The sequence below is a fragment of the Pseudophryne corroboree genome, chromosome 3, assembly GCF_028390025.1.
Source record: "Pseudophryne corroboree isolate aPseCor3 chromosome 3, aPseCor3.hap2, whole genome shotgun sequence".
Lineage (NCBI taxonomy): Eukaryota > Metazoa > Chordata > Amphibia > Anura > Myobatrachidae > Pseudophryne > Pseudophryne corroboree.
The window spans coordinates 659,170,652-659,197,944 of NC_086446.1; the positions used below are offsets into that span (position 1 = coordinate 659,170,652).

The 27,293-nt window shown below is 44.5% G+C and overlaps 1 protein-coding gene across 1 annotated transcript; it reads right to left on the reverse strand.

Moving 5' to 3' along the window:
* Window positions 1–603: 603 nt before the first annotated feature.
* Window positions 604–27,244, reverse strand: GABARAPL1 (GABA type A receptor associated protein like 1). The gene is made up of 4 exons (XM_063961835.1): window positions 27,054–27,244; window positions 24,661–24,739; window positions 24,275–24,393; window positions 604–4,168 (listed from the first exon to the last, which is right to left on the reverse strand). The coding sequence occupies exons 1-4, from the start codon at window positions 27,141–27,143 to the stop codon at window positions 4,103–4,105; spliced, it is 354 nt and encodes a 117-aa protein (XP_063817905.1). The 5' UTR covers window positions 27,144–27,244; the 3' UTR covers window positions 604–4,102.
* Window positions 27,245–27,293: the final 49 nt, after the last annotated feature.

Genomic DNA, 27,293 nt, shown 5'->3' on the forward strand with positions numbered 1-27,293 from the left:
AAGGCTTAGGAGGTCATTCCGACCTGATCGCTCGCTGCAGTTTATCGCAGCACAGCAATCGGGTCGGAACTGCGCATGCGCCGGCGCATGCTGGACGGCCGAAGGCAGTCGTTCCCTAGCAATCGCCTCTGCCTGATTGACAGGCAGAGGTGGTCACTGGGAGGGAAGGGGCGGCACGGCGGCATTTTGGGGGCACGGTCCGGCCAACGCAGGCGTGGCCGGACAATGTGGGGGGTGGGCTGCAGCGGCTGCATGACGTCACACGCAGCCTCTGCAACCAGGGGCAATGACGAGCAACTCCCGGCCAGCCACAGGAGCTGCGCTGGCCGGGAGTTACTCAACAAGTACAAAAGCATCGGCGCTGTGCGATGCTTTTGTACTTGTGCGGGCGGACAGACATGCGGGGCGGGCTAGCCTTGTGCTGGGCGTCCCCCCGCATGTCTGAGAACATGACCTTTAGCACAGCTACGATCAACTCGGAATGACCCCCTTAGAACACAGACCCTTATGTTCTAGAACAGGGCACATTTCTGACACATTTGTTTAACGTTATTTCCATGTGCAATGTAAACAGTAAGCCTGGATTGAACACCATCTACTCAATTTTGGATGTTTTTACAATTTTATTCAAATATAGGGATACAATCAGAACTGTGCAATGAGATGCGATTAAACCAAACAGACGAAACAGAACTGTAAACATAAAACATACAGTTTCCTGTAAACAGAGAGATAATAAATATACCAGTTTCAAATGACAAGAAAATGTTTGGTCATAGTGAAATCTTCACACATAGCGATAAATGCTACGCAGAATATCTCCTGGACTGTCATACATGTAATATATCTTTCATAGAGAAAATATACATATATATTTTTTTGTCAGCTATCCAATTAATAAAGAATGACTAACTTACTTTATAGTATTAATGACAACCAATGCTTTTTATTTCTGTTTATACAGATAGTACTGGTATTTTGGAACAGTCGTCATGTAGGCCTAAATTTCTTTGTTCCTTTTGTCTTAAAAAATGTCCTTTTTTCCCTAGTCTTATATATAGCTCCTAATAGTTACAGTACTTTCGGGACTCAATGGATATGTGTATCTACTGTATTTGGCTTCTAAACAGCAGAATATTATGCATTATATACATTTGGGGTATTTCTGCGTTTCCTATGTATTTTAAGCCTTGTGTTATGTGCATGTATATATGAAAGTAAGTCAAGGCATGAGTGTTAGTGATGGCAAATTGTACCCAAAATCCAGGATATGGGAAGCTCTGTCTGTGCTAGTGGTTACTTGGTCAGAATAAGAGGAGACGCAGGCCCACCAAGTTGCTTGGAGTGTGACTGTAGAACATTTGTGAGTCAGATGAAGATAGCATGTTGTGTGTACAATAATGACATCATGAATTCGGTGGGGTCAGGTGCAGGCCATGTAACACCGCGTTGGGAAACATGGTTCAGATTTTGGACGGTCTATCCATGTGGCATATCACTTTGAAGTGTGGCTCTGAATCAGGTCTATTTTGTGCAAACTTTGCTTTTTTTACTTAGTGTTTTGTTACTTGTTCTATAAATTGTGTCTCACTGCTGAGTGTTTTATGACTGGTACACACTACTGGATGTAGTCAGTTTACCTTCAATCAAAATCCAGACGGTCCAAATACATACAACCATTGACCGACGGTCAAAATACCGACATTTAAAATACCAACAAGGTCATAATACCGACATTTAAAATCAGTAGGAAATACCTACAGTCAAAATCCTGACAACAATTGACCGACAAGGTCAAAATACCGACATTTAAAATGTCGACAGGTCAAAAGGTCAACAAGAGGTTTTAATTTTTTTGTGTGTGTATGTTGATATAGGTCGACATGGACGCTTTATAAGTGTACCGCATCCCCTCGCATGGCTCACTGCTTTGACATGAAAAACTCGTGTCGAAGTTGACATGAGTTTTTCATGATTTTTTTATTGAAACCGACTTGTTCATACTTTACCATCCCAGTGGACCTGGAGGGGGAATATAATAGTGTGCCGAGCGCAGAGAGCCATATGAGGGGATGCGGTACACTTATAAGGCGTCCATGTCGACCTATGTCAACATACACACACAAAAAAATGGAAAACTCCTGTTGACCTTTTGACCTGTCAACATGTTAAATGTCGGTATTTTGACCATCAGTCAATTGTTGTCGGGATTTTGACTGTAGGTATTTCATACTGATCCCCACACTACGATATCACTAAGTTTCCCCCTTTGAGCGATATCGCTTGCAATATCGCCCAGTGTGTATGCACTATGTAGTGAACGATGTGCGTTCCCACGGGTCGCTAGTGAGGTCTTCTGTAGTCTGTACATGTAGGTAAATTTTGGCTATGTCATTGACGATAAGGTGCATACCGCTCAGTACGTACGCTACGAACAATGAACGACCCCCATGAAATTCCTACCCGGTAGCTGAAAGACCCTAGTATCGGATGATTCCTTTATGTTGTTTGTCATTTGTAAATATCGCTCAGTGTGTGCGCTCAATATCGTGTACCCGGGACTCCAGAAACTTAGAGGAAAAAATCGGTCAACCATATCGCTCATGGTTCTTATCGCCTAGTGTGTACCCAGCTTAAGAACATAAGCAAAAGTTAATTTTTTTTATACTAATACGAAGTACCACTTAGGAGGTATGTCCTGCATACAGAGTTGGAAGGCCTGTCAACCAGGTATAATTAGGTTAGTGCTTTGTCCAGTAAATATGAGATAAAAAGCATGATTTTCATTATCACCTAAAAGTAAATTGTGGATATCCTAATTGGATATACTATGCTTATCAGGTCCTGAACAGAGAAGACCTAGGACTTCTTACGTAACAACTGTGACCTGTACAAACTGCACTTCTGCCTCCAACAGAGTACACCAATGTAAGCACTATCATAGTATCATTCGTCATAAAGATCACAACTTAGCAAATATAAAATGGGAAAAAAATAAAAACACTTTAAACACAGGTAAAACAAAAAACAAAAATACAGGCAATTAAAATGAGCAGAGTCATTGTTTAAAAACAAACTAACAAACAAACAAACAAACAAACCAACCATGTCTATTTATATATTTCACACTGCCACCTAGAGGACACTGGCAGTACATGATTCGAGAGTGCGCCGCAAAAAAAAAAAAAAAATCCAGTTAAGATTCAATGAAGCATAAACAGCAATATTTTTTTTCATACTAATAGCACATCGCAAATTTGTCTATGGAGGCAACTTGCTATATAGTGTTTTGTTTTTTCACTTTAAACGGCATTGTAGTACAATGTTGTGATTTCACAAAAATAACTATATGATACTTTAAACACAGTTTCTAACAAAGTGAAAGAATCTGGAAAAGTTGTTCAAATAATTGAAATTCGTTCACAATGTGTCAAGCGAGAGAAGAATTTGCAGGAACTGTGGTGGAGAATGGCAGACACAACTCTATATACATGAGCCTGGTTTTTATGACCGGTCCCTCACTCTATTTTCCCTGCACATTTCTATGCAAAAATGCAGGGGAACAGTTGAACATTCAGTGACAGCCTGGTTAAAGGCTTTCAAACTCCCTGTATTATATATGAATGAGCGAAGTGATGTCTACGGCACAGACAGGAAAGGGTTACATGTTCCGTATGACTTCAAGTTCTGGTTTAATGGGAAATGTTTGTGGGAGACCAGGAAAGATTTTTAATGCAAACATCATGTGAGACTGCAACCAGGCTATTCAGTTCTTAGTATGGTAAGGACATTGCCATTGAACTACTCAACCCCTGTATTTCTATCCATGTGCCCCAAGTCCTATAGTCTTAATTATTCAATACAAGTAATCTAGATCTTGACACTTTGGAGTATTTACATTTTGAATAAAGTCCGGCCCTGCCCCTGAAAGTTGTGCCTTCTAAGCAGTGAGCCCCCTCCCCCTTGTACCCTACCAAACTTCCCATACAACCAGCCTGACAAACAGGCTGAGTGAACTGTGCAGTCCTAGAGGTTGAACGTCCGGTGATATGACAGGTGAGGGTGGTGATGGTGCTTGGATGGAAGGTTCCACACTGTGAGGTCACTTTCCATACACGCTCTCATCACTGTAAGCCACATACAGGAAACAATCCTCCTCGTGGTTATCCTAAAAAAAACAAAGATTCGTTAGTATCCATAGCGACAAACTGTTTTCATACATTATTTGCTGCAAACCTTTCTAAGTGTTCTTTCTGGGTGTGGTATAAATCTTGTGGACATTCATTAGGTCAACATGAGAATGTCAATTTGTTCATGATGTCAACATTAACCAAGTCTACATATTCATCATGTTGACAATGATGTAATGTCGACCTTTTTGAAAAGCAGACATTGTGCTTTCATCATTTCTATCTTTATCCCTATCCCTGACATGATGACTGCATACTACTCCTACCCCATTCAGCCTTTGAATAGTCAACTACCCCTTTCAGACAAACCCCATCTGGGACACTGAATGGGTTGTAGATGGGGTATTGGTACTTCACGCCCTTTCACAGCTGGATGACTGACCCAGGTTGTTCCCAGGTAGTCGTCATTCACACCGGACCCGGGTTTTCCGTATGATGCCATCTACAAGCGCAACTGTGCCTGCCAATCAACTCCTTTAAGGCATGACCTCAGTCATGCCTTTCAGGCTACAGGTGAAAGGACATCTGAGATCCGGGTCGGATCTGTTCAGACATAGCCAAAACCCGGGTCGAGCTGCAAGCCCTGGCGATATACCTGGTCAAAAGACTATGGGCTAGATGAACCATCATTTGGAGAGTGAAAAAATAAGATTTTAGACCTACCGGTAAATCTTTTTCTCGTAGTCCGTAGAGGATGCTGGGGACTCCGTAAGGACCATGGGGATAGACGGGCTCCGCAGGAGACATTGGCACTTTAAGAAATACTTTAGATCTGGTGTGCACTGGCTCCTCCCTCTATGCCCCTCCTCCAGACCTCAGTTAGAGAAACTGTGCCCAGAGGAGACGGACAGTACGAGGAAAGGATTTTTGTTAATCCAAGGGCAAGATTCATACCAGCCCACACCAATCACACCGTATAACTTGTGATATACTACCCAGTTAACAGTATGAAAACGACATAGCATCAGTCCAAGACCGATGAACTATAACATAACCCTTATTTAAGCAATAACTATATACAAGTCTTGCAGAAGTAGTCCGCACTTGGGACGGGTGCCCAGCATCCTCTACGGACTACGAGAAAAAGATTTACCGGTAGGTTTAAAATCTTATTTTCTCTTACGTCCAAGTGGATGCTGGGGACACCGTAAGGACCATGGGGATTATACCAAAGCTCCCAAACGGGCAGGAGAGTGCAGATGACTCTGCAGCACTGATTGAGCATACAGGAGGTCCTCCTCAGCCAGGGTATCAAACTTCTAGAACTTTGCAAAAGGAGTTTGACCCCGACCAAGTAGTAGCTCGGCACAGCTGTAGCGCCAAGACCCCTCTGGCAGCCGCCCAAGAAGAGCCCACCTTCCTAGTGGAATGGGCCTTGACCGATTTAGGTAACGGCAATCCTGCCGTAGAATGCGCCTGCTGAATCGTGTTACAGATCCAGCGGGCAATAGTCTACTTTGAAGCAGGGGCACCAATCTTGTTGGTTGCATACATGACAAACAGTGCTTCTGTTTTTCTGACTGTAGCCGATCTAGCCACGTAAATTTTCAAAGCCCTGACCACATCAAGGGACTCGGGATCCTCCAAGTCACGCGTAGCCACAGGCACCACAATAGTTCATATGAAAGGATGAAACCACTTTTGGCAGGAATTGAGGACGGGTCCGCAATTCCGCTCTATCCATATGGAAAACCAGATAGGGGCTTTTATGTGATAAAGCCGCTAATTCCGACACTCGCCTAGCCGAAGCCAAGGCTAATAACATGACCACCTTCCAAGTGAGATTTTTCAACTCCACCATTTTAAGTGGTTCAAACCAGTGTGACTTAATGAAACTTAACACCACGTTAAGGTCCCAAGGCATCACCGGAGGTACAAAAGGAGGCTGAATATGCAGTACTCCCTTCACAAAAGTTTGTACTTCAGGGAGAGAGGCCAATTCCTTTTGAAAGAAAATGGATAAGGCCGAAATCTGAACCTTAATAGATCCTAATTTTAGGCTGAAATTCACTCCAGTTTGCAGGAAGTGAAGGAAACGGCCCAGATGGAATTCTTCCGTAGGAGCATTCCTGGCCTCACACCAAGAAACATATTTTCGCCATATACGGCGATAATGTTTAGATGTCATGTCCTTCCTAGCCTTTATTAGCGTGGGAATGACCTCATCCGGAATACCCTTATCCGCTAGGATCCGGCGTTCAACCGCCATGCCGTCCAACGCAGCCGCGGTAAGTCTTGGAATAGACATGGCCCCTGTTGCAACCGGTCCTGTCTTAGAGGAAGAAGCCACTGATCTTCTGTGAGCATTTCCTGCAGATCCAGATACCAGGTCCTTCGTGGCCAATCTGGAACAATGAGGATTGTTCTCATTCCTCTCCCTCCTACCATTCTCAACACCTTGGGTATGAGAGGAAGAGGGGGAAATACATAGACTGACTGGAACACCCACGGTGTCACTAGGGCATCTACAGCTACTGCCTGAGGGTCTCTTAACCTGGTGCCATACCTCTGTAGCTTCTTGTTAAGGCGGGACGCCATCATGTATATCTGTGGCAGTTCCCACTGACTTGCAATCTGTGCGAAGGCTTCCTAAAGAAGTCCTCTCTTGGATGCAGGTCGTGTTTGCTGAGGAAGTCTGCTTCTCAGTTGTCCACTCCCGGAATGAACTGCTGAAAATGCGCTTACATGATTTTCCGCCCAGCTGAGAATCCTGGTGGCTTCTGCCATTTCCACTCTGCTCTTTGTGCCGCCTTGGTGGTGTACATGAGCCACTGCGGTGATGTTGTCTGACTGGATCAGAACCGGTAGGTCGCAAAGCAATGTTTCCGCTTGCCGAAGGGCGTTGTATATGGCCCTCAGCTCCAGGATGTTGATTTGAATACAAGTTTTTTTGACTTGACCCAAAGACCTTTGAAGTTTCTTCCCTGTGTGACTGCTCCCCCACCTCGGAGGCTTGCGTCCGTGGCTACCAGAATCCAGTCCTGGATGGCGAACCTGCGACCCTGCAGAAGGTGAGCACTCTGCAGCCACCATAGGAGAGACACCCTGGCCCTAGGAGACAGGGTGATTAACGGATGCATCTGTAGATGTGATCCGGACCACTTGTTCCATAGATCCCATTGGAAAGTCCTTGCATGGAACCTGCCGAAGGGAATGGCCCCGTAAGATACCACCATCTTTCCCAGGACCCGAGTGCAGTGATGCACTGACACCTGTTTTGGCTTTAATAGGTTTTTTACCAGAGTCATTAGTTCCTGGGCCTTCTCTATCGGAAGATAAACCCATTTCTGGTCCGTATTCAGAATCATACCCAAGAAGGGCAGACGAGTCATAGGAACCAACTGTGACTTCGGGATATTGAGAATCCAGCCGAGTTGCTGTGACACCTTCAGCGAAAGTGACACGCTGTTCAACAACTGCTCTTTTGATCTCGCCCTTATTAGGAGATTGTCCAAGTATGGGATAATTGTGACTCCTTGCTTGCGTAGGAGCACCATCATTTCCGCCAATTACCCTGAAATTGGTAATGACGATACTGTACCGTAATTCTCAGGTACGCCTGATGGGGTGGATAAATAGGAACATGAAGGTATGCAGCCTTTATGTCTAGATACACCATAACCCCCCCCCCCCCCCCCCCCTTCCAGGCTGGCGATGATTGCTCTGAGCGATTCCACCTTGAATTTGAACCTTTTCAAGTATAGGTTCAGAGATTTTAGTTTTAAAATAGGTCTGACCGAACCGTCCGGTTTCGGGACTACAGCCAAGGTTGAGTAATATCCCCTTCCTTGTTGAAGGAGGGGAACCTTGAGCACCACCTGTTGGAGATACAATTCACACATTGTATTTAATATTATCTCCCTTTCTGGGGGAGAAGCCGGTAGGGCCGATAAGGAAAACCGGCGAGGAGGCACCTCTTCGAATTCCAGCTTGTAACCCTGAGAAACAATTTCTATTGCCCAGGGATCCACCTGTGAGTGAACTCAGATGTGGCTGAAGAGTCGAAGACGTGCTCCCACTGGGGCGGACTCCCTTAGCGGAGCCCCAGCGTCATGCAGTGGATTTTGTAGAGGCCGGGAGGACTTCTGTTCCTGGGAACTAGCTGTGCCCTGCGCCCTTACCTCTGGTAAGAAAGGACGCTCCTCGTACTTTCTTGTTTTTCTGCGACCGAAAGGACTGCATTTGATAATGTCGTGCTTTCTTAGGCTGTGAGGGAATATAAGGCAAAAGATCAGATTTACCAGCTATAGCTGTGGAGACCAGGTCCGAGAGCCCTTCTTCACACAATTCCTCACCCTTGTAAGGTAAAACCTCCATATGCCTCTTTTAGTCGGCATCACCTGTCCATTGCATGTTCCACAGGACACGTCTAGCAGAAATCGACATAGCGTTGACTCTAGAACCCAGTAGACCAATGTCTCTTTGAGCATGTCTTATATATAAGACAGCATCTTTTATATATCCTAGGGTCAATAACATGGTATCCTTATCTAGGGTTTCAATCTCCGCTGATAAGGTATCTGTCCACGCTGCTACAGCGCTATAAACCCCTGCCGACACAATCGCCGGTCTGAGTAGTGTACCAGAATGTGTGTAAATGGACTTCAAAGTACTTTTCTGCATGCTATCTGCAGGATCCCTGAGGGTAGCTGTATCTTGGTATGTCAGCGCTACCTTTTGGGTAAACGTGTCAACGCCTTGTCCACCCTAGGGGAGGATTCCCATCGTATCCTGGCCCTAGCAGGGAAAGGATACGCCATGAGAATTCTTTTGGGAAACTGCAGTTTCTTGTCTGGAGATTCCCGTCTTTTTCACACAATTCATTTGGTTCATGAGAGGGGGGAAATGTTATCTCAGCTTTCTTCCCCTTAAACATGTGTACCCTCGTGTCAGGGACAGATGGGTCATCAGTGATATGCAAAACATCTTTTATTACAATAATCATATATTGAATACTTTTCTGCCAGTTTTGGCTGTAACTTTGCATCATCGTAGTCGACACTGGAGTCAGACTCCGTGTCGGTATCAGTGTTTATTATTTTGGATAGTGGGCGTGTCAAAGTCAGAAAAATATCTCTATGCACACTACCATATTTGCACCTCACACAGGTCCGTGCTGCGCATGCGTACGCTCTCCCGTACGTGCGCATACTCACAGTCGCGGGCACCCGCAGGCGCACGGTATGCGTATTTACGGTAGAGTTTATGTGATCGTAGCGTGCGACTCAATCGTTACATATTTTCACTATATAATGTATTTTGTAGATCATGGTCCCTTTGATAGATTCTGAAAGTTTGGTTAATATAGAATGTTCGTGAACAGAGAAATCCCTCTTTGTTTGATACGAAGGGTCAGACAGGAGTAATACAGTGGTGTTTAGTACCCATCGGAAGAGTATTTAATTAGCAATATTCCGGTGTTGGTTTGAAGCAGATTAATCGCTCGTGCGAATAGTTATGGACATAAGAAGTTTATGAACATTTACTGTATTTGCACTTACTTATCCATGCGGCGGGAAACCCAGTTTCCCTCCCACCTGAGCTGTTGGAAATAGTCACGGCCCACCTGTATGAATCAACCTATGACCTTTTGTTATAATGCGAGGAGGAATTCCTGTGTCCAATGAACAATGAGATTGTAGGGACCATTGAATTGTATTGTGTGTGGGGCATAAATAGAGAGGCCGATCACATCCAGCTCTCACTCTTCAACGGTTATCATTGCTGAAAATCGGGAGCTGGATGTCCAGAGGCGCATGCGATCGTTTCCTTTGTGCGAAAGTGTTTCTCCGCAACTATATTGATCTTCTTGTTATTGTGGGCCAATATCTCTCTCTCTCTCTCTCTTCTCCTCTTTCTCTCTTATTTTCCCTTAAATAGTAATTGTATTATATTTCCTGTGTAGTTATCTGGTTAGGTAGTCTATGTTATATTGTAGTGTATGATTTGTATTTGTATTAATTCTTTTGCAAGTATATCATTCATAATATATATATATTAGGTGTTGGACCCTGAGCACGGTATCTGTGTATTTCTTATAGTGTTAAGTATTCTCAGAGCGTCGGTGACGCTAGAACAGCTTTAAAGGTAATAAGGTTATACTGTGTTGCATTTACACTCTATCATTACACTAAGGTTTTACTGCACAATACACTGTTTATGGTTTAGATACAAAGGTTTAACATTGTGAGCGTCAGCGCCGCTGGTGATCTCCTCGTGGTCCCGAGCGTCCGCTACGCTATAGCGAATCATTAAGTTAGTCAGCAGCCAATAGCGTGCCTGCCTGTGATCTCTTGGCCGTGAGCGAACGTGACGCTTGAGCGTCTCGACTACGGCTAAGCGATTGTTACGCAACGTGCGTACCCTTACGGTACTTCATACGTAGATAGCGTACAGTGTTCTTAGACCTCATAAAGGGTATTATATACGATAAATATTTAGCTTTATCAATTGCGGGCTCGTCCTGTCCTTCACACATCTGCACTAGGTAATTTCAGCAGACATTATCCAGCAGCAAAGGGCGGGAGATCATATTCCTCGTAGTGCTGTTTGGATAAGCGTCTGCTTCTCTTAGTAAAGGGTGCTGAAGGAATCCGGGAACCGGAGGTAAGAACAACACGCTAGTCTCTTTTAAAACTGTTTATTTTTCTGTCTTGCGTACACACGCACGCACACATATATATCTGCATTTCTTTTTTTTCATTTGTGTATTTTCGTACATCACTCTCCTGTTTGCCAGTTTTATAGTTGATAAACGTGCTAAGAGAGATTTGCTGCTATTTTATAGTTTAAGAGTAAAAAGGTAATATAGTTAAAGTATAGACAAACACAGCTGTGCCTGAGAGACAAGGCGAAGTCAGTGTGGTGCGCGGTAGATGATAAAGGATCATCTACATTGATAAACGTATAAATTGTGTTACGGTGGATCTTTGCTTTGCGTACACGTGTCTCTAACAAAGGACTGAGACTTGCGTACGCAACCCAAGGGCCGACGCACGCAGCGTATATTACGCAACGGAGCGTACGGGTACGCCCACGTAACTCAAATCACAAGTGTTAATTTTTTTCAACGCGATAAATAGCGCAACGCGGTAAATAACGCAAGGCGATAAATCGCGCAAATCTATTTTAACATTCGAAATTTAAATTAAGATCCTTCTCCTAATTGGTAACACATCTGGTCTAAAGAAAATTTCTGCGCAGAAATAGAAATAGAAACAAAAGTGTATATGTGGTGAGTGAGTGTTTGTTTTTACAATTTTTGGAGGTTGAACCACAAGAAAAGTCGAGTTCTCGTGAGGTACATACGTGTAAGTGACGTACATGGTGGCTAGGGAGGCATCCCTGGTTAAAACATACAATTTGAGCATTAGAGTGTAGCAGACCAGGAGGTCATACTGTAGCAGACCAGGAGGTCATAGCAGACCAGCAGGTTTAGGTACAGCAGACAAGGAAGTCCGCTATACAGTCCACAGGCACAACACCTAAAAGGGTTGGTGCAACACCCATATAGGCCATACAAGCTCTGGCTGAAGGAATTCGCAGCCGTAATTTTCGATTCCACTGGTCGCTCCGTACATAAGATTAGTTGCTTATGTGCTGAACGATTGTACCGCACGTAATTGTGTGCATTAGTAAACCTGACCGGTACTATTTGTGTACGAAGGTCATAAACGCTATTTGTACATTCTAACGTGATTTGTGTAATTTTTTTTATTTTAAGGGAGGTTCGCTGCTCACTCAGGAACTATCCAACAACCGATACTTGCTGGGGAACGCGCCCCAGTAAATAAAGGTTCACAGGGGCCCTAGGTTGGGTACAACAGCTCTGGATACAGTGATTGTGTTACTGGCCAACGTGGGCGAGAAGTGAGTGGAGTACTCGGTAAACTTCACCGCCAGCCTGCCCCGGGCATCTTGGTTTTTGTAAGGGTTCGCTGAAGAAAAGCAACACCTGCAAGTTATGGGGGCCAGTTGTTCAGGTAGGGGGCGATCAACCTCGGTTCGGGTTGATTTAGTAAACAGACCAATCGGGTCGGCCAGGTATGTAATGTGTGAAAAATACGGTTCACACATAGAGGTTTTATGTGATGAATGGGAAAGAATGACTGTACTGGACGGGGAGAAATTCCCAAGAATAGGTAGCTTTAGCCCAGAAGTGTTACTAAATCTAAGGAGAAGGATAGGTCTTATTGAACTAGCAAAGAGACGGATCAAACATTATGATTGTTTAAAGTTATGGCAACAGGAAAGTGAAATGCAAAAAGAGCTAACCGACATACCTGACTCTCATCTTGGGAGGAGAGATGTGGCAATGGAGAGGATTATGGTTGCGGAGAAAGGCACAATGTTGAACAATAAAAACGCACTTAGCAACTGTAGTATAGATGATAAGAATAAGTGTAATAAACATAACAATGATAATTGTAATGCTGTTAAATGTACAACTATTAACCCGTGCAAGTTGCACCCCATGTCAAACTTCCCTCAGGAATACGAGCAAGAAAGTGAACTCAACACGATGTCGGCACCACTTCCAGCAGCCATCACACAAGACATCCAGGTGGACGCGACCAAATCGGTAAAGGCAATAATCAAACCCCCTAACGGAGGGTCAGGTGAGGTCGTGTCCACAGGTACGTACAATGTTTTATATCACGCACAAACAAATGTACCCCATATTGTAAGACCAAAACAAGGTGATGTAATTGAGTTTAGTCCTGTCAGGGTGATCACAGTCCCCAATGGGAAGACTGACGATCAGGGAACCATTCCCGTCCAGGACAGTGCAATGCGCTGTCCCTGGTCCCGGACCGAATTGAGATCAATTATGTCCGAATTTCCCGATCCACGGAAAAATCTAGTCGCATGTCAAAGGTTCATTAAAGAACTAGGAAACTCAACAGAACCCACCAACAAAGATTGGCGGACAGTGCTGAGGGCATGTTTGCCCTCCGGTGTTGACTCTGCGACATTTATTACTGATTGTCAATTAGACACAGAAGTACCTCAAACGGAGGAACACAATCAGGAATGTATTAAGCAGATAAACCAACAGTTGGAAGTATATTTCCCTGCCGTTGTCAAGTGGAATGAAATCTTCTCCATAAGACAAAACGAAAGGGAAAGTATCTCCAGTTATTTCAATAGAGCACTGCAAGTAATGGCTAGGAACACTGGGATCACAGACATCAAAACATGCGCACAGCATAGAGAAATAGCGGTTAAGGTATTAATGAATGGTTTAAAGGAGGTATTGAGTACAAGGGTACAGACCACCAACCCAAACTGGAGAAATATCTCGGTGGCCGCATTAAGAGAGGCCGCTATTGATATTGATCGAAATATCACCAGATACAGAGAGTCACAAAGTGATAAATTAATGGCCGCAAGTATACAGGCCCTAACCACAAGACCACTCCAGCATAAGCCCCAAACCCCTGCGAGAAATTTAAATGTGGAAGTCTGTTACAATTGTCATAAAAAAGGACACTTTGCGAGAGATTGTAGATCAAGAGGAATACAAAAGTCATATCAATCCCCTAGACAACAACATAACCATGATATCCTAGGAAGCAGGGAAGCACAGAGAAAGCGGTTGATGGTGATGAGCATCCGAGCGTTTGAGGAGGCATCAAATCAACCAAAACCTCAGGTCACTGACACTTGGAAGAAGCCCCGGGTTTGTTATCTTTGTAAAAGAGAAGGGCATTATGCCAGCAACTGTAATAGCACACATAAAGTCAGACCCCCTAGACATGAAAATGAGCATAAATATGACACACCAAATTACAATCAGGGATCACATAGGAAGAATTTTGAGCCACACCCATGATATGTAGTCAAGAAAGGTGATCATACGACTGATGGTAAGCCTGAGGTAACGGTTAATAAATTGGGAGGTCATTCCCTGAAGACACAGGAATGACCAGGTGAAACGTTGTAAATGTATTTGTGAAAAAATGTTTTTTTTTCTCTTTCTCTCTCTCTATCCCCATCTCTGACGATTATTGGTAGGATTCAAACATTGCATATATACTTGGTCTTTGCAGAAGTCTACCAAACCCCAGCATGACCTATCCGTACCAATGTATTCTGGCCAGATACAGACAATGGAATATGGAAGTGCTGGGGGGGAGGGACTGCGCAAGGAAACCATTAGACATGTAGATATGACAGCCTGATGATCTGACAAGGTTTTGAAATGTTTTAAAATGTTTGAAAACTGTTTGTTTGAAAAATGTTTTTTTTCCTGTTGTTGTTTATTGATGTGTTATGTTATATATATATATATATATATACACATATATGAATTGTTCTCTCTCTCTTCTCAATCATGCTTTCATGTTTTAAAGATGGTATGTCACACCTCAGTTAGGCAAATGGTAATGCAAGATTTTTTGCTCCTTACAGAAAGATCGCTGGTTTGGAGGGAATATTGCATCACCAGAATGTTCGTTTGGAAGACTGAGAGACAGCACCTTTGAGAAGACAGCAGAAGAAGAAGAACAACAAGACGAGAGAACTAATTATCGTAACAAGTTTCTCTCCCCCTCAAACTGATTTTCTGTACCCCATTACAAATTTCTTCTTTTCTCCTCCTGTAAGATGGACTTGCCCCAAGAGACTGTGATATGGATTTTTCCTGTTGACCATGATGTTGACCAGAGCAGTCTGTTCCGGCGAGAGTACCATGGTGGTCGAGAGAGGTCCTGGAATGGGTTCTGATGATAAAGATGGAGGTGTAAATTTCCAATAACAACCCAATCACCAAGCAAAGGCGAGTACCGGAAACGATCCAGCAGCCATGTTATCTGTAAACATTTTCTTTTAAGGATTGTTAGCTGAAGAAAACTGTATCTGTCGGCTCTGTAACAATGTCATTGAGGATGGGTGCATAAAGAAATGCCAATCCAGTTTTAATATCCATATGGACCGGCATCCATTGAGTGACCATCACTCCTTAGTGGGTAGTGTGTTAAATAAAACAGATTGTTGGGTATGCTCTCAAGTACCTCAAGGTCATAGCAAATCAGGGCTAGTACCATTTCCTTTAACGTTAGGGGAGGTACTTGAGTTAAGTGGTGGGAGACCGGTGGACAGGAGGTTTAATATCTCCAGCCCTCCTAGTTTGAAGCTCCACCAATACCATGTGGATAGGTCCCTATTATGTTTTAACATCTCCAATCCCCGAAAGCCGGGAAATTGGGAAGTGTCATGGAGTAATCAAACCATGACCTTTTCGCATAGAGCAGATAGAATGCCTACAGATACAGAGCTTGTACGCCACATAGCCAGTAGAGGAAAATCTTTCCGATATAGGTATACCCTAGGAAATAGGATTACGAGAGTTGGAGAGGTATCACCAGGATACAGTGCACATATCGTACAAGCTGATACGTGTACTAGACAGATGGAAAAATTAGGGTCAGGAGATTTCACATGGAAGGTGTGTAATATGGTTATGTCCTACTCCGTCCCATATGTTCTCCCCGATGATGCATATTTCATATGCGGGAGAAAGGCGTATAAGTGGCTTGCCCCAAACTCTGAAGGATTGTGTTATATTGGAAAAGTACTGCCTGAAGTAATGACTGTATCACATGACAAAATGAAAGACATACACCGTGTTGCCCAAACTCCTTATACTCACACCCATTACGAGCACGTAGTTAAACGGCACCTGATAGAAAGAACAGAGCATCCGGCCTCTGACATGATCCATGAATCCACCGGGATTCAGTTTCTAATCGCGTTAGATATCACTCGCACCGCTAGAGGAGTGTTGAATTATAAATACATATCTGCGCTCGCCAATTTGTTAGATAATATCACTGAAATGTATGATGACACGTTTAGGTATACTGGAAGAGAACTTCAGGCTTATAAAACAGAACTGGTACAGCATAGAATGGTTCTTAATTACCTCACAGCAGTGACAGGCGGATATTGTGTCACACTGGCAACACAATACGGCGTGAAATGTTGCACATATATTACGAATAGCACCGAGGACCCGGTCGAGGTCATAGACCAAAAGATGGACGATATTCTCCAACTGAAGTGGGAATTTCGCAGGAGACACAATATCACTCTTGCTGCTGTAGGTAATGAGCTGACTGGTTGGGTGTCATGGTTGAACCCGCGAAATTGGTTCTCTGGTTTAGGAGACTGGGCTCAAGGAGTCATAATGGATGTTGGGAAGCTTCTCCTATGTATCTTAGGTGTTGTCATATCAATTGGTTTGATATTTAGATGCGGTCAGGCTTTAATGAGGTGCAATCGTCGTACTAAGGTAATGAGTTTAAGGAGTGAGGAAACTGTAATTCAAATGGACTTGATTTATGACCCAACGGTAGAAACAATAATGTGATGAAAATGCGATTTCTACGGTCCGTTTCTTTCACCTGTTTTTCCGTTTCCTCCAAGGTAAAAAGACCCACTTGGACGAGGAATTTGATGAGCCGATATACAGACAACAGATGGATTAAAGAAGAAGTTTTGACAACCTGATACACAGATTTTTGATGAACTATGCCATGGATCCCCAGTTTCCCTAGAAATTTTAAAATTACGCTAGCCCAACACTTTTGTAAATCTATGGACATTGACAGCTTTTGCTCGCACCTTATGGGCAAAAGCACAAAGAAGACTGCATTCAACAGACACCAAACAAGACCTCAATCGACGAATGTTCATTTACCTGACATAGAATACCACCGCATTTACCGTAATTAGTCGATAGGGAATACAGGCACAGATATCAGCAATCACATATCTCCCCCATTCATGTATCATCAACTAAAATGTGCTCCCCCATTTTGTTACAACCAAAGCCGAAAAGAGCTCGGTAAAGTTTGACAGCCCATCCACAGACCCGTACCACGGGATAAGAAGGAATTCAAATGTATACTTCGCAATACCTCGAAGCTTGATTTAAAACACGTACGGCACGATGATACATGACCCCCAAGCACGGATTCATACACACATGCTTCTGCTATCTCACTAGGTCATACCCTTTTCCTACCTTCTCCTCTCCTCCCCTACCCAACCATGTAAATGTATTAACCCCTGACATATATTTTTCTCTTTTTGAAATGTTTTAGAAGGTGGCAGTTATTGTTGACTGCCAAAGGGTGGACTGTCAAAGTCAGAAAAATATCTCTATGCACACTACCATATTTGCACCTCACACAGGTCCGTGCTGTGCATGTGTACGCTCTCCCGTACGTGCGCATACTCACAGTCGCGGGCACCCGCAGGCGCACGGTATGCGTATTTACGGTAGAGTTTATGTGATCGTAGCGTGCGACTCAATCGTTACATATTTTCACTATATAATGTATTTTGTAGATCATGGTCCCTTTGATAGATTCTGAAAGTTTGGTTAATATAGAATGTTCGTGAACAGAGAAATCCCTCTTTGTTTGATACGAAGAGTCAGACAGGAGTAATACAGTGGTGTTTAGTACCCATCGGAAGAGTATTTAATTAGCAATATTCCGGTGTTGGTTTGAAGCAGATTAATCGCTCGTGCGAATAGTTATGGACATAAGAAGTTTATGAACATTTACTGTATTTGCACTTACTTATCCATGCGGCGGGAAACCCAGTTTCCCTCCCACCTGAGCTGTTGGAAATAGTCACGGCCCACCTGTATGAATCAACCTATGACCTTTTGTTATAATGCGAGGAGGAATTCCTGTGTCCAATGAACAATGAGATTGTAGGGACCATTGAATTGTATTGTGTGTGGGGCATAAATAGAGAGGCCGATCACATCCAGCTCTCACTCTTCAACGGTCATCATTGCTGAAAATCGGGAGCTGGATGTCCAGAGGCGCATGCGATCGTTTCCTTTGTGCGTAAGTGTTTCTCCGCAACTATATTGATCTTCTTGTTATTGTGGGCCAATATCTCTCTCTCTCTTCTCCTCTTTCTCTCCCTTAAATAGTAATTGTATTATATTTCCTGTGTAGTTATCTGGTTAGGTAGTCTATGTTATATTGTAGTGTATGATTTGTATTTGTATTAATTCTTTTGCAAGTATATCATTCATAATATATATATTAGGTGTTGGACCCTGAGCACGGTATCTGTGTATTTCTTATAGTGTTAAGTATTCTCAGAGCGTCGGTGACGCTAGAACAGCTTTAAAGGTAATAAGGTTATACTGTGTTGCATTTACACTCTATCATTACACTAAGGTTTTACTGCACAATACACTGTTTATGGTTTAGATACAAAGGTTTAACATTGTGAGCGTCAGCGCCGCTGGTGATCTCCTCGTGGTCCCGAGCGTCCGCTACGCTATAGCGAATCATTAAGTTAGTCAGCAGCCAATAGCGTGCCTGCCTGTGATCTCTTGGCCGTGAGCGAACGTGACGCTTGAGCGTCTCGACTACGGCTAAGCGATTGTTACGCAACGTGCGTACCCTTACGGTACTTCATACGTAGATAGCGTACAGTGTTCTTAGACCTCATAAAGGGTATTATATACGATAAATATTTAGCTTTATCAGGCGTTTTGAGACTCTGTAGGTCCCTGCGACATAGGGACAGACATGGGTAGATTCCCTGTCTGTTCTCTAATCTTTTGTGCAATAAATTTACCTCAGCACTTTATTCCACATATCCAGTCAGGTGTCGGCGTTGTCGACGGAGACACCACACACACACACACACATTTGCTCCATCTCCTCCTTAGAAGAGCCTTTTACCTCAGACATGTCGACACACACGTACCGACACACCACACACTCAGGGAATCCTCTTATCTGAAGACCGTTCCCCCACAAGGCTCTTTGGAGAGACAGAGAGAGAGTATGCCAGCACACACCCAGCGCTAATACCCCAGGAAAAACACACAATGTGTTTACAGAGTAGCGCTGTAATACTATTATTTGCTGCCAATTATGTGCCCCCCCCCCCCCCCCCTCTTCTCTGAAACCGTCTTTCACAGTGGATAAGCAGGGGAGAGTCCGGGGATCTTCCTCTCAGCTTCGCTGTGGAGAAAATGGCGCTGGTGAGTGCTGAGGGAGAAGCCCCGCCCCCTCGACGGCGGGCTTCTGTCCCGCTTATATATAATAAAAACTGGCGGGGGCTCTTTATATATACAGTGCCTAGCTGTATATATCTCTCTTTTGCCAGAAATGAGGTTTATATTGCGCCCTGCACCCTTACAGTGACTGTCGTGTGTGAGGTGTGTGGAAGCAATGGCGCACAGCTGCACTGCTGTGCGTTACCTCAGTGAAGATCATGAAGTCTTCTGCCGCATCTGACGTCTTCTTTTTCTTCTGATACTCACCCGGCTTCTATCTTCCGGTTCTGTGAGGAGGAGGACGGCGGCGCGGCTCCGGGACGAACTCCAGGGTGAGACCTGTGTTCCGACTCCCTCTAGAGCTAATGGTGTCCAGTAGCCTAAGAAGCAGAGCCTTGAAACTCACAGAAGTAGGTCTGCTTCTCTCCCCTCAGTCCCTCGATGCAGAGAGTCTGTTGCCAGCAGGCTCTCTGAAAATAAAAAACCTAACAAATATACTTTCTGTCAGGAAGCTTAGGAGAGCTCCCTGAAGTGCACCCATCTCCCCTGGGCACAGTATCAAACTGGAGGAGTGGCATAGAGGGAGGAGCCAGTGCACACCAGATCTAAAGTCTTTCTTAAAGTGCCCATGTCTCCTGCGAAGCCCGTCTATCCCCGTGGTCCTTACGGAGTCCCCAGCATCCTCTAGGACGTAAGAGAAATGGAAAGTGACAAAATTCCAGCCAATCAGATCCTAACTGTCATTTTTCAAACAGGGCCTGTAACATGGTAGTTAGGAGCTGACTGGCTGGTACTTTTTTCTTTCTCCAATTTATCACTCTCCAAGCGGTGATGCATCTAGCCCTCTGTCTAAAAGGGGTATAAATGGCCATTTCATTAGTGGAGGAGACAATAAAGTGCAGGCGTTCCAACTGCGTCACCAGCACCTCGCCACCACTGCATTTTTTTCCCCCTCGCACCCCGTAGTGAAAATCTGAATTGTGGTTCTATCATAGTTACCAGGGATGACTGCATCTGAACAGCTCTAGTGCTCATTCCTGGATGTAAGAGCCTTGGCTTTACGATATAATGCTGTCCCATATAAATACCCCATGCCTATGCCTAGTATTTTTATTACATTGTCATACTCCCATGACTTACAAATAATGTGCCCAATTCAGGTTGCGATAGCTTCTGCCTGTCAATCAGGCAGAGGCGGTCGCAGGGAGGGGGGGGGGCGGGGTGGGGGGCGTACAACGCTCCATTTCCAGGGAGGAGACTGAGCGTTTGCGGGGGGCGGCCAAACGGGGGCAGTGAGGCGTGAACGGGTGCATGTCGGGGGCGTGATCACGGCGGCTGCGTGACGTCACACACAGCCGCCGTGATCGAGAGCATAGTGGCGGGACTGCTGCGGACGCAGCTAAGCGGCGCGAGAGGGTGGGTGTAGGTAGCGGCACGGGAGGGAGGCTGTAGGGAACACTGCAGTGAGGGAGGACGGGTGTAAGTAATCCTACTCACTATTAGGCTGGCGGCAGCCATGGGCACACGCTGAACGCGCCGGCAGCCTTTCAAATTGTAGCGCCGGCCACGAGCCAGTCAGAACGTGCAGTCCAGCAGCCAATCAGGAGCCACTGCTGCGGTGGCTTCCCTGATTGGCTCGGGTCCGCAAGGTCTTATTGGCTGGCGCCCGGCGCTACAATTTGAAATGCCGTCGGCGTGTTCAGCGCATATCCATGGCTGTCGGCCGCCTAATAGTAAGTAATATTACTTACACCCACCCTCCCTCACTGCACATGCGCAATCTAATCCAGTGAATCCCGGGATCGGAGGCTCCAAGGATTCAAATACCGGCATTTTTTGGCCAGAATCCCGGGATCCCACCGATCCCGATCCCAGGCTTAGCCTCCCTACATGCAACTAGGCACACACACACACACACAATCAGATAACCACAGGCGGTTAGCAGTCATTTTCCAACCAAACTTTTAAACAGGTCTCTACCAAGACATTCTTAGCAGTCAGTTTAAGGCTCTTGCATAGGTGTCTTGGGCAGGTGATCCTGACCCAACTGAAATTATGTGGGCTGGCATCTTTGTAGACAGAGACACTTGTGCCTATTGCCTTAAAGTGACAGTACATGGCCATTTACACAGACTGCACTCTTTATTGTGTACCTGGCATCCCGGTCACACCCTGCACTTCTCCTCCAATCTGGTCCTCCTCCCTGTCTAGATGGCTTCAATAATTTTCATCACTCCCTGTCAGGGCCGGATTAAGAAAGGGAGGGTGACAGGGGCCCGTCTGTCCCCTCAATTACAGAGAACGGGTGCCCAGCGGTACCTGTTCCTAGATGGGACTGCTGCTGCTCTGCATTCTGCATGTAGACAGATTACATGCAGCACAGAACAGCTCCCAAGCAATGGCGCATCCGGGGGGGAAGGTGGAGAGTGAACAAGGTGATTGCGCCATCCCCCAAACTTGCACTGTTACTACAACTATGGGCAGGCTGGATAGCTGCGTTCAAACAGGCAGCCAGAATATGAGCTGGCAACACTCCCCATGACAGCTCCTCTTCTCGGCTGGTAAGGACTTGGAAGCCGACCCAACTCCTGGGCTCTGGGTGTCTGACGTGTAGTAGCGGCAGTAGAGGTAAGCACAGAGCAAGGGTTATGTTTGGGCCCCAGTTAGGAAGAGTTGGATTCGAGGGACTGCATTGTAGTGGGGAGGGTAGAGGGGGGGGGGGGGGCATTTTTTTTTCAGGGGCCCCCACAACTTGGTTGCCCTGGGCCCCTGCAAGATTTAATCCAGCCCTGATCCCTGTTCCAGTGAAGTTTAGAATATATATTCCTTTCCACAAGGACATACCTACACACATGGGTTCATATATTGTCAGAGGACAATTATCCTGCAATTATGTTTTTGGAGTGAAGGAGCAAACCAGGAAACCCACACAAATATGGGGAGAACATACAAACTCCACACACAAATAAATCAGTAATTGAACGTATCACATCAGCACTGGGAGGCAGCAATGCTAACAACTACACAACAGTGCTTCATGAACCAAAACTAAAGTTGTTATAATAAAAGGTGTCCGTGGTTCTAATTCAGGCAAACTATGCCGTTACTCATTCTAATGTTACCTTAAGCATCTTACCACAAACTAACAATACAGCACATTTTCTGATGAGCGTTTATCTTAATCTTGACATACTGGGGAACATTTACTAAGCAGTGATAAGAGCGGAGAAGTGAGCCAGTGGAGAAGTTGACCCATCAACCAATCAGCAGCTCTGTATAATTTTATAGTATGCAAATTACAGATGTTACTTCAGTGCTGATTGGTTGCCATGGGCACTTCTCCACTGGCTTACTTCTCCGCTCTTATCACTGCTTAGTAAAGGTTTCCCACTGTCTGTAGCATTACAGCTCAGTTCTACAAGATGGAGTTCCAAGGCAATGACACAACTACAAAGATTACCTCTTTGTACTCCTGCACACGTGGCTCCTAACCATACTTGTCTACTCTCCCGGATTGGCCAGGGGACTCCCAAAAAGTTGGGTGGCATCCACCCTCCCCCCCTCCCGGATGAGTAGGCAAGTCTCCCGGATTGTCGCCAACCCCCGCACATAACTCCCCCCTCCCCCGCACGCTAAAGAAGCTGATGACTTGATTCGCATGAAAACGCATCATCATGGCTCCTCCCCCTTGCGGCAGCAATGTCGGCATTGTGCATCAGGGGTGTGGCCACAATGACGCAATTTCGTCATCACGCCCCCAGTCCGCTCCATTTGCGACATCGCACCTGCCAACACGCCCCCCATATGCGGTGCCCCCCCCCCCCCCGCAATACCGACCTGGCTGCCTCCAGAAGGTCGGCAAGTATGCTCCTAACCCGTGAAACATACTCCTACGTCCTATTATATTAGCCATGAGTCTCTGAGGCTTCCAATGTGCCCTCAAAAGTCATCTATTCCTTCAAGCCTATCAGTCCCACCAACTCCTCTACCTTCATCTGTAATCTCATGTGTGTGTCTGCCCATTCCCTCTAGGATGTAAGCGGTTGGTCATGAGATGGGATCTCTTGCCTCGTGTTCTGCTTCATATTACTGCCACCTGTCTCACTACTTGTAGAGCTCATGCTCCTGAGCACTGGCCTGCCTCATTTAGGTGCTACTGTCCCATCAACAGCTGGATATGCAATTTCTTTGTTCTGCTTATACTCCATTTGTTTTTGATTGGTCATTTCACAACTTTGTATTGTGGAGCTAGTTGTACGTTGTTCGTACTGTTAAATGTGTCCTCTGTTCACCTATGTACTAAGCACTGTTTGCCATTTATGGTGCCTTACAAATAAAAAGGTAATACAGCATCACATCTGTAGTATGCCATGCAGTAGGATGGTTTGCGAAAACACTTTATAAGCTTTGCTAAAGCTACGCCAAGCAGAGAGTTTCATCTATTCTTAGCAGGCTTTGTTTTTTTAATGTCCATGTGTTTAAGGGAGGCCTAATGCTTTTATCTCCAAAATCTGCCCCACTCACTAACTCATGTGTGTGAAGTTTATATGTGCTCCCTGTGTTTGGGTGTGTTTCCTCCAACATAGCAAAAATATACTGGAAGGTTGATTATATTCTGGTGTGTGTTATAGTACAGCATTTTAGACTCTAAGCTCCAATAGGGGAGGGGCCGAAATGAATGACATATACGCTCTGTACAGCGCTGCATGAGTTAGTGGCGCAATATAAATAAAGTAAAATAATAGTAAATGCTGTTGCATCACACTTTCCTAATCTCTTGGAATGTCTAGGAGACTAGCGAATTGCATGGTGTTCTCCCTGAGCAGGGAAACCTCACTTCCATTTGTTGCGAATGATACCTCCAGGGCCTAACCCCATGATGTAGTAATTTTTATCATAACGCACAAAGGGCAGGGCGATGAGCAAATGATCCGTATCACCATTCCTCCTGCACTTGGAACTCCCCTCTTGAGAACTTCCATAACTCGGCACGTGGGCATTACTTCCTAAAGTTTCCATAGATATAACCTTGTGCTTTTACCTCATACAGTTGCCCCATGGTAGCACTGGTGGGGGGAATAGTGTTGTTGACAAAAAAGAAGAGGGCGTCTTCGGGACGAAGGTGAATCCGCTTCCTGATTAGGAAGTAGAATTGTCCAACTGGAGGTGAGCAAAAGAAGAAAGAAAAGTCAAAGTCCAGTAATACAAAAACAAACAAGTACATACAGTACAATGCAAGCAATGCACGGGCTTTGGGATCATTTTAAATGGATATTTATTCCACATCAATTACTGTATAAACACACAAGATTACAAAACTATTTGTGTCTCACTTTATTCCTAGATTGCTATTGACACAGACTCTGAACACTGCATATAAACAGAGAGTGATGTGGCACTGTAGAATGCAGGGGGGAATATCCATACCAGTGAGGTCTGACGGTACTAGGTATTTCCTCTTGTCCAAGTCAGGAACTCGAGCTTTTGGAGCCTTTTCTACAATAACCTAAAAGAAGAAAAATAATAAATTCCATGTATACACATAACATGATAGGGAAAATGATGGTGGGACAGCTAACATGGACTGAAAATCTAAGGGGTTTATTTATGTTTCTGAACACGTTTATGCCAAAAATGTACAAGGGCAATGATTTTACTAGCAAAACATAAACACGATCAGAAGCGCCAAGATTTACAACCCAATGCTTCGTAAATAAACCCCTAAGTACTGTATAACTTCTTTCATGTCATTAAAATATGTTAAATAACATTTGTATCCACAACTGCAAGTCATTTCACTTCTAAATAATAGAGTGCGAGAGGCCCAAACTATAGAATCCTTCAAAAGTAGACCCAAGACTTTCCTGTTTACTCAAGCATTTCCATAATGTCCCTTTTAGTATCTTCATGCTTCTGTATTTTATGAAAATGTACTTCATCATTTTCTGTACTATATTATGCTATGTATCTGTTAAGCGCCTTGAGTCCTATTGGAGAAAGAGCGCTATATAAATAAAATTATTATTATTACATACCCTCTGCATTGATAAATGCATGGATATCCACCTTCTAGAATAGGTATGCAAAAATGGGATGCAGTCAATATACCGGCTGTCAGGATCCCGACGTTCAGAAGACCGACGCCGGAATCACAACAGCAGGTTAAATACCGACGCCAGGAATTCTGACAAACGCTCGGTTGGTGGTGGGTCCACACCACCAACAAAGTGAGAATAGAACCTGTGGGGAGTCGGGCCCTATGCATGGCCAACGCAGCAAGCCCGCGAGGGGACTCGCTGACGGAAGTCTGCTGTCGGTATAGTGACAGCCGGCATATCGGCTGCCGGGATGTCATATGTATCCCAAAACTATTAGGCCTCCAGTTCCTTTGCCATAATCTTTTATTGACTCACAACTCTGACACAGTACATAATGCTACAAAGTTTCTTCATATACAATAATTATAGAAATGCAGAGTTTCAATTTAGAATTTTTGTAAGTTACTGCCATGTATGTACTCAACACAGTATGACCCTGCTCAAAAGACATCTGTTTTGCCACAATCTGGTGGGCCCACTTTAATAATGGGGCTCTGATGGCCTCATCTAGGTTTTTAAACCCTGCCCTGAATTTACAACACATTGCGCCAGATGGCAATGGGCCTTATTTGGAAACATAACAGCCAGAAGCATACAAGGTGACAATAGTATAACCTCTCCAACTCCCTTACACAAACACACAGGTGGCCCTTGGTTGTTTCGAATAAAACAACATTTTCCTGTTTATGTCAAGGTGACCATCTACTGTATGTGACAGAAGACTTGATCAAGTGGTTTCCCGTTCAAGTAAACAGTACTGATAGACCCAACGCCCCATGTTTTCCCTCAGATATCATTGCTGTAAAAGATATTTAAATTATTTAGATCACTACAAATAAAACATGACGATTTCTGATAAACATCCAAGAAGGTAAATAAGACATCTACACAATCAAAAATGTTTAACATATAAATCTGGTTTTCATATGTTACATTTTCAAAAGCTTTTTGTACTATAAAATGACTGTACGGATACAATCTTCACGCCATACAATTGTTTTATAAGGGATGAGCAGCAAGGTTACACCTCATACAACACTGACTGAAGGGGTTACATGGAACACAAGCAGAGGATGAGCCCTCCCCTCTCATTGCAGTGCTGTTTCTGGGAGAGGAGGAGCAATGTGTGTACAGAACACAGCTGGGGGTGCAGCCATGGTCTCCTCCTCCACTCCTCCTATAATTAGGGGGTTTTCTCCATATCCGATCTCTAATATAGGGTTTGTTTTGCCCAATAGCTGATAAAAGACACACATTACAGTTACACAATGCCTTACCGCACATGGCAAGCTTATATGGCCAAAGCCAGACACTTATGGGCTTCCCATTTACGTCTTTTGTAACCAGCAGGTATGCTATATGATGATCTGGGTGAACACACAAAGATAGGCCATGGTCACTCCTAGACTGTCTGTATGTAGTATGTGAAAGTGGGTAAATAAGAGCAAAATCACAACCTAAGCAACTGACTGTATAAAACAGCAACAACAAAAAAAACCTCCTGTAGGGAGCAGTATACTACGCACCTAATACAAAAGGCCCAGTGTTGAAGAGCCATTGTGCATCACAGACAGCACAATGGCATTATATATATATATATATATATATATATATATATATATATATATATATAAAATCATGCTGCGAGTGAGAGGTTAATAATGCAGGGAAGAGGAGCTAAGAATACAGGCTGCAGAGGGCAGGCACCAGGCCCATACTCACCGGTACCCTGTCTGGGTATTTCTTCCTGATCTTCTCGCCCTCCTTCTTCCTGTACTCGTACGGGTGATCCTCTTTGTACTGAAATTTCATGGCTGCGGCTGCTGGCCCGGATTGATGTGCCCAGCTGATCAGTCCCTTTAAACCTCTATACCAGTCTCTGCTGCTACTGTACAGAGCCAGGAGGAGGATGACGTCACAGAAACACGCCCCCGGGCGGGGCCAGTCGAGCCAAACAAAGGG

Coding starts and splice junctions, on each gene's coding strand:
- GABARAPL1 (XM_063961835.1), bottom strand. CDS start 27,143: ATGAAATTTCAGTACAAAGAGGATCACCCGTACGAGTACAGGAAGAAG. Junction 24,394..24,660: donor AGTACCGTCAGACCTCACTG/GTATGGATATTC, acceptor GCTCACCTCCAG/TTGGACAATTCTACTTCCTA. Junction 4,169..24,274: donor CCATGGGGCAACTGTATGAG/GTAAAAGCACAA, acceptor TGTTTTTTTTAG/GATAACCACGAGGAGGATTG.